At 43.0% G+C, this 15,652-nt stretch overlaps 1 protein-coding gene across 1 annotated transcript in view; it reads right to left on the minus strand.

Annotated features, from left to right (window-relative positions):
• Window positions 1-6,173: 6,173 nt before the first annotated feature.
• The window catches only part of Mefv (MEFV innate immunity regulator, pyrin), a 19,205-nt gene continuing 9,726 nt past the window's right edge, over window positions 6,174-15,652 (minus strand). The window contains exons 3-11 of the mRNA XM_046443738.2: window positions 14,785-15,594; window positions 12,909-13,255; window positions 12,382-12,477; window positions 10,830-11,060; window positions 10,377-10,399; window positions 8,912-9,027; window positions 8,715-8,747; window positions 8,334-8,366; window positions 6,174-8,175 (exon numbers count right to left, since the gene is read on the minus strand). Of these exons, the coding sequence (XP_046299694.1) occupies window positions 7,628-8,175; window positions 8,334-8,366; window positions 8,715-8,747; window positions 8,912-9,027; window positions 10,377-10,399; window positions 10,830-11,060; window positions 12,382-12,477; window positions 12,909-13,255; window positions 14,785-15,594 (2,237 nt within the window). The 3' untranslated portion in view covers window positions 6,174-7,627. The remainder of the gene's footprint in view (window positions 8,176-8,333; window positions 8,367-8,714; window positions 8,748-8,911; window positions 9,028-10,376; window positions 10,400-10,829; window positions 11,061-12,381; window positions 12,478-12,908; window positions 13,256-14,784; window positions 15,595-15,652) is intronic.

Below are 15,652 nucleotides of genomic sequence, written 5' to 3' on the forward strand. Positions count from 1 at the left end.
AGAGTATAAGTAAAATGTAATCTTGTGCATATTTTTCTTTCCCCAGTGTATGGGAGTATCTTTATATGTGGGCTCTGAGGGAGATAGAAAAAGAGGCCCTCACTAGGTAGAGACCCCAAGTCTATGAGCATGACCAGCCATGCTTGTCTCTTGAGTTGGATGAACAAAACCTGAGCATATGCTTGTACCCAAATCAACTAGAAAAAAATTAAATGTCACCAAATTTAAAAACCTACACAATGTACCCATAACTGATTTATGGCTAAACTGTTTGACCAAGAATAAACATTATGAAACTCAAGTATCAAATGATTGACATGATATTTGATGGTCACAAAAGTTTGCCTGGGAACCTGCTCTTTTCTTCTCAGGAAAATTATGTATGTAGTTAGCGAGCTCAACCTTGGGTGCATCACTTATCCTCTCTGAGAGGTGAAGGGCATCTGCAACCTGCCTTTGTGAGGTGTGTACCTTTGCTGTCCTTTAATAAATATTAGCTTATGCCTGCTTTTGATGAATTCTGAAATTCTTTCCAGTAATGTAGGTCAAGGACCTACCTGGACTGAGTTCCCACTGCCTACTTAGATCTCCTTGAACATTAGTCCATTTTCTTCTATATATAGTACAAATAGAAGTGGTACCTCCCCTTCCTCTGTTTCTTGTTCAACACCACACATCCCAAACTTTGCCTGTCTTTGCACTGAGATGCATAGGAAACAATGGCTGCTTTGTTTCTGGATTCTCAGTGTCCTAGTGCACTGAGAATATAGTATAGTACCTCTCTGGCCCATCCCTGTTACTGCACTTGTGTTTTAATATCTTTGTCTGATTGTGAGTATATTGTTAAACAGTAAAAAAAAAAAAAAAAACTGCTAACAAAGTCAAACACCTTAATAGACTGCAAAATAATTGTAAAACAAAAGCCAAAGAGTTGGACTTTCCCAACAGGAAATGAGTCCCTGCCAACTGACAAAAGACAAAGGCAAATTCTATTCACAACCATTTAATTGAGGAGGAAAACTCAAGTTATTAACATTTGAAAAGATGTTTAACCACCAAATTGTCACCAGTCAAGAGTCTGAGCAAGTCTTGGAGCAGAGTAGAACTGAACTTCTCTTAATGGTCTTCATGGAAAGGAATTTCAGGACATGTCAGGTTTCAGTAACAGAGGAAGAGGTTATTGCAAAAGACACATTAGGGGGAGTGTGGGAATACTCAAGAGACAAGTGGTGCCACATGTGGGTTGTGGTTTATGTTGTTTAAGGGAAATAATATAAATACAACCATTTAAAAGAAAGAAATTAAGCAGGGATTGAATATGGATCAGTTCTCTGGAATTGGGAGGTCCCTTAGTAGAACCCTGCTCAGCTTTGTTAGCATTTAAGGGGTGTGTGAATATACATGCTAATCCATCTTAATGAGCCCAAAATAAAAAAGGTCAGGAGAGGGGCTGGGGATGTGGCTCAAGCGGTAGCGCGCTCGCCTGGCATACGGCCCGGGTTCGATTCTCAGCACCACATACAAACAAAGATGTTGTGTCCGCCGAAAACTAAAAAAAATAAATAAAAGTCAGGAGATTCTAGTGTGCCTGTGAGAGAAACCAGCTGGACCTGCCTCAAGAGTGTGGACACCTTGTGGTTAGGTGGACTGTTGGTTTGCCCAGTCAGACGATGAAAGAATACTTGTGATTGAATCAGAAGCATCCTCTGTGTGAGCCTAGCTCATAAGCTGTCTGCCTGAATTGTTTCTCCACACCTATTTTCCTCTATTTCCCTATCTCACTAGTAGTCAAGATTATCACTTTAAAAAGGGACTGCCATTTTCACCTGTCAAGCAATGAAGAAGATGAAAAAATAGACACTCTGTTGGTTGTGAGATGTGAGAAGTCATCTTGTAGTATATATTAAAACTAAAAGTACAGATATGTGCCCTATGACTCTGGCAATCTCATCTGTGAATCTAGTCTCAAGAAATTTCATGTAGAATTCTTGGTAGTGACAGAAACTAGAACAACATGCAAGTTCATCAGCAAGGATATAGTTGGATAAAGTGGAGTATTCATACCCCAGAAACTATAGCTATGAATAAGAATGGACCAGAACTTCATATAGACCTGGAGGAGTGGCCACGGGACATTAAATGAGGGACACACTTGAAATTCCAGTAACTCAGGAGGCTGAGTCAGGAAGATCACAAGTTCGAGGCCAGCCTGGGCAATTTAGTGAGACCTTGTCTTAAAACAAAAAATAAAAGGAATGGGGGTATAATTCAGTGGTAAAGTGCCTCTAGGTTCAGTACCCCAAATAAAAGAATATTAAATGAAAAACAGCAAGTTCAGAAATATGTATATAACACATATTTACATTTTTGGAACAAACAGAAAATACCCTGTGTATGTTTGTATGGCAGGATACACATTGGACTATTATTAATATGGTTACTAGTAAGTAGAAGGTAGAAATAGAGGGGAATAAACTTTTCAAAATTGTCTCATTTCATTTAATGACTATCAATTCAGTAACTAAAAATAAAAAAAATCTGAAAATGAAAAAAGATAAATAGAATGATAAATATTTTTAAATTCAATGGCATCCTGTTCTTAAAAACTGATCAGTAAAATAGATACCATCAATGGTTTTGAAATAACACCAGATCTTAACCTTTTAACATGAAAAGATGCTCATTGTCATATACAATTAAAGAAATTAAAGTTAAAATAATAAATGGAAAAATCTTTTTTTAAAAATAAAATGAATTATTTAATTTTTTTGGTAATCTTGTATTTTATTATTTTAAGTCACATTTCCTCATAAAAAATAACATTCAGGCTGGATGTGTTGGTGTACATCTGTAATTCCAGCAATTCAAAAGCTGAGGCAGGAGGATTGGAAGTTTGAGACCAGCCTCAAGCAATTTAGAGAGGACATCTTCAAAAAGGAAAAAAGAAAAGGGCCAAATAGCAACAATAATAATATTCAGTGTTCTGAAAGCAAACTAATACAATTATTTAAGAGGAAAATATGGCCCTTTCTATTCTTAAAAGTAGCATGTCCATAATTTTTGTCAAATATTCGATTCTCAACAATAATAATATTCAGTGTTCTGAAAGCAAACTAATACAATTATTTAAGAGGAAAATATGGCCCTTTCTTAAAAGTAGCATGTCCATAATTTTTGTCAAATATTCAATTCTCAGAATAAGAAACCTATAGGGGGCTGGGGTTGTGGTTCAGCGGTAGAGCCCTCGCCTAGCACATGCGAGGCCCTGAGTTTGATCCTCAGCACCACATAAAAATAAATAAAATAAAGGTAGTGTGTCCAGCTACAACTAAAAAATAAATATTAAAAAAAGAAGCCTATAGAGATGATAAAACCTTGTTTAAAATGTCAAAATGTTGGTTAAATTATTATATGCTTAGTCTGTGGAATCAAATACAACCATTTAAAAGAAAGAAATTTAAAAAAAAAAAAAAGGCCAACTGTGTAAAACATAATGTCATTTAAAAATAAAATGGGCTGAGGATATAGCTTAGTTGGTAGAGCGTTTGCCTCACACAAGGCCCTGGGTTCAATCCCCAGCACCAAAATAAAATTTAAAAATGCATTTTTTAAACTGAAAGAATATAGAGTAAGAATTAATAGTGGTCATTCCCAAAGGGTAGGATTAGAGGGGATTTTTTTCCCCCATTACTGGGAATTGAACCCAGAGGCTCACTACCACTGAGCTACATTCTCAGTCATTTTTATTTATTTATGTTTATTTTGAGACAGGGTCTCACTAAATTGCTTAGGACCTCGCTAAGTTGTTGAGGCTGGTCTTGAACTTGTGATCCTCTTGCCTCAGCCTCCCGAGTCACTGGGATTACAGGTGTGCACCACTGTGCCCAATTTAGAGTTTTTTTTTTGTTTTTTTTACTTTTTGTTTTATAAATCTGTAAGTTTCCAAATAACAAGCATTACTTTTGGGGGGCTGGGGTTGTGGCTCAGCAGTAGAACACTCGCCTAGGAAGTGTGAGGCCCTGGGTTCGATCCTCAGCACCACATAAAAATAAAAGTATTGTGTCCAACTCCAACTAAAAAATTAAAATATTTTTAAAAATTATTACTTTTGTCATTGGAAAACCCCAGATATCTGAAGGTGAGTTAATATTTAATTAATATTTAATCATCCAGCAATAAAAGTGAAGAAAGGAAATTCCATTTAAAATATTTTAAATGCTGAACCGAGAAGAGAACCGGAAACACAATAATACCACTTCACACATACTAGAATGATTGTGATTTTAAAAAGAACAGAATTACAGCAGAACACCTGGACGCTGCATAGCGGCTGGGGAGCCTGGGAGGGCGGGGGAGCTGCCGCCGAATAAATCTTGAGATTTATTCTTAGTGATTTTTTATTCTGCCCCAGCTGATGTTTGAGCTAGCACGTTGCGGAGGAAGCAGGCGAAGCCTCCACATTTCCAATCCGACCCGAAGTGGACTCGCCCTGCTGCGAGAAGGCACACCTGGGCGCACACAGGTGGAGCGTCACCCCTGTGCGTCAGGTCGCCGCTCTCTGTGCATGGCCCCTGACAGTTCTAGCAGGTAATCTTGTCAGCTCCCAGAAACTTTCCAGATCTGGCAGTGAGGTCAGGAAGCGGAGATCCTTCCGATTTCTAGAATCTGTATGCAGCGCTCTCTTCTACCACTGTTCTGAATGACAAAAGCTGTCATTCAGAAAGGTGGCATCAGGAGCCGCTCACTTATTAGGGGACTGAAGGGAGATCTGGAGAAGTTCCAGAACTCAGAGACCAGTGCTCCCCTGGCCTCCCTAGAGAAGATGGCAAGCAACAAGAACCGAACCAGCTTCTGCTTCACCGGCTTTGGGAAGGACAGCAAAGACGCTGTCACAAGTTAAAGCAGCTGTGTACTAGAGACATAGGGTTCCTTTTCAGAATGCGACCTATGGTGGCCTCCTACCCCTTGTTTTGTCTCCCTACCTTTTGGTCCCCGAGGATTATGAACTACAACATTATGAAGACGTACTTTGGGGCCTTGTTCAACTTCTAGAGTTCTAAGAAGTCTTATTTATTAGTGATATAACATTGCTTTGAGAACAGAATGCAAGCATTAACTTTGGTCCTTTGTATTTTGAACTAAATACTAATTGACAAGAGTGCTATAAACTTGCTGTAACATTTATAGCAATTGCAAGTTTCCCTGCTAGACCGTCTTAATCTGGCATTAACCTATTTTATGTATCTAGTTTACTATGAACCTGCCATGCCTGTGATGCATTAGGTCTTTTCAAAAGTCTGTATATAAATGTACATTTTGATCCTGCTGCAAAATTTTATCAGCAAACACATTGTCCAATCTTTTAAAACAAATTTAAGGAAAGAACTGGAAGTACAGACTGAACAGTCTGGTTCTTCAAAAGGTTTGGGTTTTGTTTTGATTCATTTTTTATTCTAAAATTCAACCTCCTTTTTTTTTGGTTTGTAGATTTAATCATTTCCATTTTGAACTGCTCTTTGTATTGTGCTTTTTACTTGAGTCTCTTCAGTGTTAATACAAGTTTCTGTAATGTAATAGCATGCAGAATTCTTTTTTTTTAAAGAGAGGGGGAGGAATTTTTAATATTTATTTTTTAGTTTTCGGCAGACACAACATCTTTGTTTGTATGTGGTGCTGAGGATCGAACCCGGGCTGCATGCATGCCAGGCAAGCGCGCTACCGCTTGAGCCACATCCCCAGCCCTCATGCAGAATTCTTTATGGAAAAAAAAATGGAGTGTTGTTTTGGTAGTTGAAACTGAGACATAACATTTTGCCTTGTAGGTATATTCACCATAGAAAATATGTGCTGAAATTTCACAGTGCTGCCAAGTATGGCATCTGAACAACCTTCAGTGGAGAAAATGATGATGCTCTTTATATACAATAAGAAATATCACTTTCATTAGAAGAGCAAATGCCGATTCTTGATCAAGAGAGCAGGTATAGTGTTTGTTTATTTTGTATCAGGTATGGAAAAAAAATTGGACCACTACATGCACTTTCCTGGAAAGTTGAAAAGAAAGAGGAACCAATTTTCTTTAACATTTAATACTTACTAACAGCAGAGACACTGTAATTTTACTCAAATAATCAAATACATTTTTTTTTGCAACAGAAAAAAAGAAAACAATGTTTATAATGGGGTCTGTTTTATTTCACAGCCTGTAGATTATGTATGTTGCATCATATGTATGTTACATACATGGCAGGTATGTAAAATGGTCCAGAGGTTTGGAAAACACTTTGGCAGAACAAGCAGTTTCATCTGTCAATATCAATATAAATTCAAGAGAAATGAACACATGTGTCCACACAAAAATGTAAACAAATACCAGCATAATTTATATCATAGCTGAAGAGTGGGAATGACCCAAATGTGGTATATACATATAGCGGATTTTAATTTGTCAATAAAGAGGAATAAAGCACTGATACATGTTACAAAAGGATGGATGTTGAAAATGCTATCCTAAGTGAAAGAAACAGTGACAAATTATATCAATCATGGGGAACAGCACAGTGCTCGTGAGGTGTGTGGGCACGTGGATTCCATAGGTGGAATAAACTCCAAGCGGAAAGCAGAGGATGTGCTTGCAGGCTGGGGTCCTAATGATGGAGAACCTGTGGGTCCAGTCTAGACTGTAAGGGTGAAGATAGAGGAGTTGAGATAAGAGGAGTTTGAAGTTTGATCTTCATTTGAGTTTTTCTTCTTTTAAAACTATTTATTTAAACAAATTTTTAAAAAGAAAAAATATTTATTTATTTTAAGACAAGGTCAAATTGTTAGCAGCCAGGCCTCGAACTCCTGGGCTCAAGTGATCCTCCTGCCTTAGTTTTCCAAAAGCTGGTTCTACAAGTGTGAGCCACCATTTTTCTTATTAATCCTTTTTCTTTACATCTCTCTAAATGGGGGGGTGAGTTGGGGGACATATGTAACCAGAACATCTACTATTACATAAGCTCACAGATTTTCTGATAGAAACCAGTCAGAATAATTTAGCACTTGGAATATGTATTAAGTGTTTTTCTACTGTAACAGCATCATCTCTTTTATGGTAAGCAGTAGGGGAATGGGACCCCACTGTGATCATCTGAGTATCAGATGCAATTATGATCTAATTAATTTATTAGGTCCACTCAATACTCTTTTAAGAATCATACATAGTTCATTAACCCAGGTACACATGTACTTTTGTAACAATCCAGTCTGCTTGGTTTTCTATGTTCTCAAGACAGGGGAAGACTGAAAGAGGGACATATCCTTGCCATGAGGAGGAAAAGGAGAGAAGAATATTAGAGTGCAAATTCATCCAAGGACTTAACATACAATGGCCATGTACTTTCTTCTCTGATACCCTCTGTACATCATTGGTACTTTGATATCTTCATCCTTGATTTGCCAGTATTTGCATTCCTAGTTTAGTTCTGCTGTGATTTGGCAAGCAACTTGGACAAGAGGACTATTTTTTTAAATTCATTACATTCCCTGCAGTAACTGGCACCCAGTGGGTATATCATTAGTGACTATTGAGTGCATGAGTGCAAACACAGGCAAAGAGCTGGAATTGAAATGCAGTGTTGGGCAGTCAGTGGGGCCCCTGGCCACTCACTGGGCAGATAGTCAGAGGACCCATATTCTTCCCTCCATCATGTTTCCCAGGGCAGAAGATAGGTTGAAGGGGTCCAGAGGAAGAGAAACCAGTAAATATGTAGATGTGCGATCTAGCTGTTACATTATAAAAAGAAATATCTCCCTTCTTCCAGTCCAGGAAGATGCCCACACGCCTGGGGGGCTTTCTCAGTTGCAGACGGGTTGGAGGACAGGTAGAGGCCAGGTACTCATTTTGCTTCATCATCACTACCCAGTAGCCATTCTCTGGTGACAGAGTCATGCTTCCCTTCCTGCACACGGATGCCTCGCACACTCCCAGGATCCATGCTGTCTTATCTCCAACCTCCACCTCCCAGTAATGGCAGCCAGAGAAGAAACTGGGAGAACCCAGGGTGATGCAGTTATCGAATCTTTCTGGGCTGTCAGATTGCCGCTCATCTTTGTTTCCAAGTCTCACACTCTTCATGTCATCAGAGAAGACAAGGTTAGGGTGGGCAGTTGCTGGATCCAGGATTACACTAGCTGTGGAGAGAATACTAAGCTGGGGGTGTGTAGGCAACATCCCCTCAGGTTCTCCACAACTCCAGGAAACAGGGACAGGGCTGCTTTTCTAGATTGTCGTGGAGGACAGACAGGGACTCAGCAGGCCAAGGCCACTGGCTTTGACTTTGGACACTTACCAGCATGTGCCTGAGCAGCCATCAGTTCTGTAACTACAGAGGAGAAAGAGGAGAAAGCGTTCTGAGTCTCCCCATTCAGGGGGCCTGAATTACACTGTTTCCACAGGAAAGACAAGTATCCCCTTGCTCCAAGCTCTGAATCCTATTCTTGGGTATAACCCGAGGCCTCCCAGACACCCATACCCACCTGGGAGACTGGTCTGGTGGGCTAATTTGACTATGAGGCAGGTACAAAGGACTGTGCAGAGCTGTGAGGCCTACCACAACTTTTCTCCCACCTTTGTTTCAGGTGTTTTTCTCTCTTCTAAACAATGCCCCTAAGCCCATAAGGAACTATCACAATAATCCCTGGTCAGCACACACTTCCACCACCACACTCACCATCGAACATTTCCATTTCTGATCGCAGTGTTTCTAAAAAGGGGGAATGGGAGTAGAGAAAGGTTTCAGTTAGGTCTGCTGTCTAGGAACAGATGAGGAGAAATTGAAGGCAGAGTCAGAAAGGCCTTGGGAAATGGAGAAGAGAGGATCCTGGGAAGGAAGTGGAGCCCCTTTCATCTTCCTCCAAGCCCACCTACCTATGAAGTACCGTGTGCTCCTCTCCATAAACTCTGCTTTCTGATAGAGCAGTTGTATCTTTTCTTTCACTTCTGGAGGAGCAGCCCATGGCTCAGGGACAGTCATCATCTTGGCCCTAGAGACAAGAGATTGTTGGGCAGAGAGGACTGAAGCAAGGGGGTGGCCTTGGTCCCCATGAGCTGGAAGTGAGGTGCAATCTTCATGGGGCACACCCAGCCCAATCTGTGCTATGCAGAATCCTCCTTGGACTTAGATTTCTGATATTGGTCCTCAATTTTGGCTGCAAATTGACATCTACTGGAAAGTTTAAGAACCACTGATATCAAAATCACAAGTGTAAATAGAGGCCTTAAAGTGGTATTGATATTACCAGAATTCAGACTGCTAAGTCAAATTAATTATATTTCTATATGTTTTGTATTGAAATAGAAATAATAGATAAAAACCCAACTATAATGTAATACCATCTCATAGCTATTAGGATGGCTGTTATAGAAACATCAACAATTGCAAATAACAAGTATTGGCGAGGATGTGGAGAAATTTTAAATAGGATGACCACCAACTGACAAGTGGGGAAACAGGGTGTGATACCCGAATATAATGCTGTATTATTCTGGCATTAAAAGGGATAAAATTCTGACAAATGCCACAATATGGATTGACCTGGAAGGCCCTATGTCAAGGGGGAGAAGCCAAACACCAAAGGTCAAATACCATATGATCCCATTCACATGAGATTTCTAGAGTAGTCAAATTCATAAAGACAGAAAGCAGAATGGTAGTTGTCCAGGGCTTAAGGAGGAGAGTGAGGAGTTAGTGTTTAATGGCATGGCATTTCTGTGTGGGGAGGTGAAAAATTGTGGAGATAGATGGTGTGCTGTGTGTGCAAATGCAAATGCACTTAATGCCACTGAACTGTACACTTAGAAGCGGTTAAGATGGTAAATTTTATGTACCACAAAAGATTTTTTAAAACCCTTCTAATGCCTTGGTCCCACTCTCAGACACCTGGATCTATGTGGTGTGGCTGTGGATACCAGGATCTCATAAAGCTCCCAGGCTGGCTCCAAAATGCAGGCTCCTCCTTGTTCCTCTCCCCTTCCCTGCCTGATGGGCTTTGCCCACCTCTAAAGTGGCTCCTCAGAGACTCTTGGAAAGTGCTTCCCTCCTTGAGGTCATAGGTGGCTCTGCAGGGGCAGTTTATGTAAGGTGGATTTCATGGGACACAGTTCATCCGGGAGTTTTCTCAGGAAGCCACCATCTTGGTTCATCAGGACTAGGCTCAATTAATCTCCTCAGTCTTCCATTCCATTCCTTCCCTCCTGTCCAGGCTCTGGTAGCCCCTGTGCAAATCCAGGAAGGCCCCAGGAATCTGCAGGCTTCCCAGGTCCCACCTAGAGTTGTCTTGCCCGAATGCTTCCTGCAAGATACCCCAGGGGACTCCACAGAACCTGTCTGTACCTGTGCAAGGTGACTCCGATGTCCTAGGAGAGAAAAGAGGGAAGCTCTCCATTACCAGTCTCCTAGAGGCTGTGCTGACTCCTAGCCTCTGTTTCTGGACTCCTAGATTTTAAGCTGCTCCCTATCCTTACCAGACTCTCAGCTCCGGAGTATCAGTAAGCTGGAATATTTCTCCTCAGTCATAATTCTAATCACTTGGTGGCAGCCCCACTGCAATGCAGTGGAATTGCACTTAAGCCTTTCTCATCTCTTCTGGGCAATGCCAGGGTTACTCTGGGCTCCTTAGAGACCTTGACAGAGGGGAGCCCGTGGCAAACATGGGTCACCAAGACCATGTCCCACCCAGGCCTCAAGGGCCTTACTCCCTGGCTTGGGCAGAGCAGATGGGAGTGATGGGAGCCTGCATTCCTATTGGACACTGGACAGGGGAAGGCCAGGCCCAGATGCACTCACTTGCATGATCTCCCATTCTGACTGGCTTTGCTTGGCTTCCAACTCCCCAATCAGCTCATTGAGGCGGGAGATGTGCTGGGACACCCGAGTGCCAAAGGTCTCTCTGACCTGGCCAATGGTCTGGCCCAGCTCCTCCGTCCAGGTCACAAATAGCTGCTCCTGCTGCTCCAGAAACTGGCACAGCTGCTTCATTTGGCACCGGATCCTCTGCTTCTGGGTTTCAGTTTGTTTCTGGGGAACAGAGAAGAGGGAGGTATAGAGATCTATATTATGGGTGAACATGTGTATTCAGAGAGTCCCTAGAAGCCCACCTTGGGGACCAGAGCAGGAATATTATCTGGAACCTTCCAGAACCTTCTAGAACAAGGGCTAGCTCTTGTAAAGTGCTCTTATATCGAACATTATAGGTTCAATTGTTTCCCCTCTAAATTTATATATAAATTTATCCTAACCCTAAAGTACTAAAGAATGATTTTATTTGTAGGTAGGGTCCTTGCAGATGTACTTAATTAAAATGTAATCATATGGACTAGGGTGGGCCCCTAATCCAGTATGATTATGTCCTTATAAAATGGGAACACTCAGACACAGACACACACATAGATAGAACACCAGGTGGGAAGATGGCCATCTACAAGCTGAGGAGGGAGGGAACCAATGTTCCCAACCAACCTTGATTCCAGACTTCTGACCTCTACAACTGCATGAGGCAATAAATACCTGTGTATAGTGGCCATGGGAAACTCGGACACCACTGCCTTGAAAGCCAGCACAAAAATGGCACAGGCTGTGGGGTCATAAATGGTCAAGGCACTGACCCCCATACCATGTTCCAGGGTAGGGGCCTCTCCCCTCCTCCAAAGTGCTGGAGCATAGGCAGTCTCAACAGTGGTTCTGAATGTGGTTATCCATCTGTTTGGATGTAGGTGAATTTGGCTTCCATGACTGTTGCACAGGGTCCGTGGAGACAGCCCCTCTCTGTCGAGGTAGTTTATCTCTCTAGGGACAAACTTTCCCTTGAATACCATTACCTTCCTGCCCCCGAGGAGTGCCCATCCTTTTACTTTTTTTTTTGAGAATTTTAATATATATATATTTTTTTAGTTCTCGGCAGACACAACATCTTTCTTTGTATATGGTGCTGAGGATCGAACCTGGGCCGCACGCATGCCAGGCGAGCGCGCTACTGCTTGAGCCACATCCCCAGCCCCCATCCTTTTACATTTATTTTTATGTGTTTTTTAGTTGTAGATGGACACAATACCTTTATTTTATTTACTTATTTTTTTAAAAGTATTTTTTTTTCAGTTGTAGGTGGACACAATACCTTTATTTTATTTATTTATATGTGGTGCTGAGGATCAAACTCAGGGCCTCTCACGTACTAGGCGAGCATTCTACCGCTGAGCCACAACTGCAGCCCAGGACTGCGCACTTTTGCTGCCCTGTGAACCAGAACAGAATCTTGGGGACCCCTGCTCACTCCTTGTCCCCTACCTCCTTCTGCAGACATGAAGAGGCAAGGGCTGACCATAGGATGCACCTGGCTTACCAGGAGGCTCTCTGTCTTCTTATCCCCCTGGGATCTCTGCTCCTCTCCAGATTTCCTCAACTCCTTCAGATGCTCCAGCTGCTTCTGAATTTTCTCCTGGAGAAAGAGTACTTCTTGAGATACTTACACTTGTCTCCCGTCATCCTTAGCTGGTGCCAACTCTAGCAGGGTGCCAACTTTGCTTCCAGGGGCAAAGCTAAGGGTGCTGCAATCAAGAACATGAAGAAGGGTGCTCAGGAAAGTGGAAGACTGAACCTGTTGCCAAGGAAAACAGAGCCAAGAGGTGGTGACAGAGAGTCCCAGTGACTCCCTGAGAAAGCCCCTGGATCCAATCACACCTGAATCCCAAAAGATCCCCTTGGACTTCCCAGCAACATAAACAGGCCGATTCCTTCTTTGCTGTCCTGATTTGTATAGTTTTCGCCACACACAGCCCAAGAGTACTGGCTTATGCACCCATATCCCTGAGTGGTTAGGAAAATGAAGCAAGGCCCAAGATGTCCAAGTTCCAGGTACAAAGCACCTACCCTGTATTCCAAGGCAGCCTCCTCAATGGGGCGTACCCGGTGACCTTGGTGCTCCTGACTCAGCCTGCAGATGAGGCAGATGGGCTCCCTGTGATCCTCACAGAAGAGCAGCTGCACCTGCTTCATGTGGCGCTGGCACTGTGGCAGGGGCTCAGGGCTCAGGCCTCCAGAGCTGTTCTTGTTGAGTGAGGCCTGGCACTGCTGGCAGCTAGGCAAGTGACTTCTAGGGGTCTTAGGCTCCCCTGAAGCAACTGGGCAGCTGCAGGAATCCAGCACACAGGTACCAGCAAGCAGATCTCCTTTTGGTGTGTGGCAAAGGGGAAATGCAGCCTTGTCCTGTGGCCTCCCTGGGGACATGGCAATGGAAAAATCTCCTGAGTGGTCAATCCAAGTTTATGAGAGAGTGAACCTGTGCCGAGGACACCTGAGTTCTCAGATCTGTCCACTTCCTTGCACATCTTTCCCTGCCTTCCATTCAGTGAGGCAACCAACAGACCCCTGGAACTGAGAACAAGGGCTAGGCCTTAGGTTCTTTCTGGTTCTTGGGATTCTTGGGCATTCATTCTAAGAAAGCCCCACATCCCTCTGCTACAGATTTTTCTGCACAGATATGGGTCTAGTGGGTGAAACAAGAGAGAGCAAGAAATCCTGGACAGTATTTGCTTTGCTACTTGAAACCTCTCCAGCTGCCTGTAACTTGTGGGGGATGTGGTGCCTTTCTTGTGGACAGACTCCACATCTGCTGCAGAGTGCCTGGAGGCTGGAATGTGTTGTGTGAAGGAGCAAACAGATCACTGCTCACACTCAAGTTCAAGAAGTACTAAATGAAAGCAAAGAAGGGGACTTTTTAAGGCTTTAGGGCATATATTTCACCATGAAGAATAAGTTATGAGTAGCTCTGAGACAGTAGCAGTAACTCCATAAAAGCAGAAATGACAGGAGACACAAGAAGAAATAGGAACATATGCAATACATAAGTCTGTCTCTCCCCCCACTCACTGTCCCAGGAATTCACATCATATCTGTAAACAAGACTTCTAGTGACCCTCAGGAAACACATCCCCTCCTCCCTTGTGATAGAATTGATGACTTCCTCCAACCCTAATAACCCCAGATTCTTAGCCTCCCTTGCAGTCAGGAGTGATGATCTGAACATATTCTAGCCAAAGGGATGAAAAGGAGGTGTCCTGAGCAACCTCTAGAAATTTCTAGAAACCTTCCCTAAGTGATGCTATTCCCCTGGGCCCTTCCATCCTGCTGCTTAGAATGAGGATGTCACCATCTGAAACCATGAATTTCAGAGCAAAGCTGGTAAAGTTTGGGGGTCTGGCCCATGTATCTGTCACAGACAAATGTATGTTACTGTGTGTCATTTGTGCGAAACAAGAACAAAGTTTGTGTTGCTTAAGCTACCATGATTTGGGGTTTTCTGTTACTCATGAATAAACATAATCCTGATGACTAACTCCTCAAAAAGAGAGACCTATGGTTTTGGTCAACTGCTCTCCTTCTTGCCCAGTGAAAGAGAAATGGTAGAATCAAGTCACATCACAAACAGCCCTGGGTATTTGTGGGAAGGGAATATTTTTATCCAATTTTCTCTGGATCCTCAATCTGGGGCCCATGAAGCCTGTACATGCTAAAGAAGAATTTGTGAGGGTCCAAGAACAAGTTGAAATTTGATGCAACATTTTGTGATGATGTGTGCATATACATGTGCATTTTCAGGGTTTATGAACTGCAAAGATACCCCAGAAGGTATCCATGAATCCTCTAGTGATATCACTGTAGGAGGAATAAAAAGAAATTCAGGAGGAATACCTTTATAGGCCACCATTCCTAAGGATGTCAGATCTTCCCAGGGATCCCTTTTTACCTGAAGACGAAGGTACTTCTGGATTTGAGGACTCATGGAACACACGGTCTTTCATCTTCTCCAGGGTCTCATGGGTTGCTGGTCCTCCAACTCCATGCTCCTCCCAAGGTGATATGGATTTCTCCTCTCCTGCCAATAATGCATTGCATAGTGTGTTCATGACTGTTTTCTCTTCTAGGACCCTGGAATGCTCTGGGTTTGTGGAGCCCTTCTCCAGAGCCATAGTAGCCTCTCCATCCAGAATGACTCTTCCCCTGGGGCTGGCTGCTGAGTCTGGTTTTGCATTTTTCATTTTCTCAAGAGAAGTCAGAATAGTTTCTGCATTTGAGGATTCTCTGTCTTCTGAAGGAATGATAAATTCAAAACTTCTGGGTCGCGGCTTCACTGAATGTAGATATACTTCAGATTTCTTGGATTCTTTCCTTCCTGGAGCCCCGCTGGATAACCCCTGGAGTCTTCCTGCAGAGCTGGCATTCCTGCGGAGCTGGGCACTCTTCCTAATCTCCTTTTCTCCTGGCAGCTGGGCAAGGGCCAGGCTTCTTTTGGAGGGCAGCCCTGTGCTCCTGGCCAGAAGTTTTCCCTGCACGTCCAGGATCTCAGGGCCCTTCTGATCCCTCCGTTTGCTCTGAGACTTCTTCTGGGGCCCCCTCCCTGCCTCATGCTGGCTGGACGGCAGGCTGGCTGCCCCCCCACCATTTTGCTGCTGCCCATCACCTTCTGGGCCATCTGGTTCCTTCTGGCTCTTGAGCTTATTTTCTCCAGGAGAAGACGCTGTGGATGTGTCGGTGCCACTGTCTTGTGCTGGATATTCTGAAAAGACAAACCAGATGCAAGAATGAAGTTGTCCCACCCTGAGGGCCGAGGGTTA

This window comes from Marmota monax, unplaced genomic scaffold (assembly GCF_021218885.2).
Source record: "Marmota monax isolate L192 unplaced genomic scaffold, Marmota_monax_Labrador192_F-V1.1 WCK01_AAM20220418_F8-fsc00035, whole genome shotgun sequence".
Classification (NCBI taxonomy): domain Eukaryota; kingdom Metazoa; phylum Chordata; class Mammalia; order Rodentia; family Sciuridae; genus Marmota; species Marmota monax.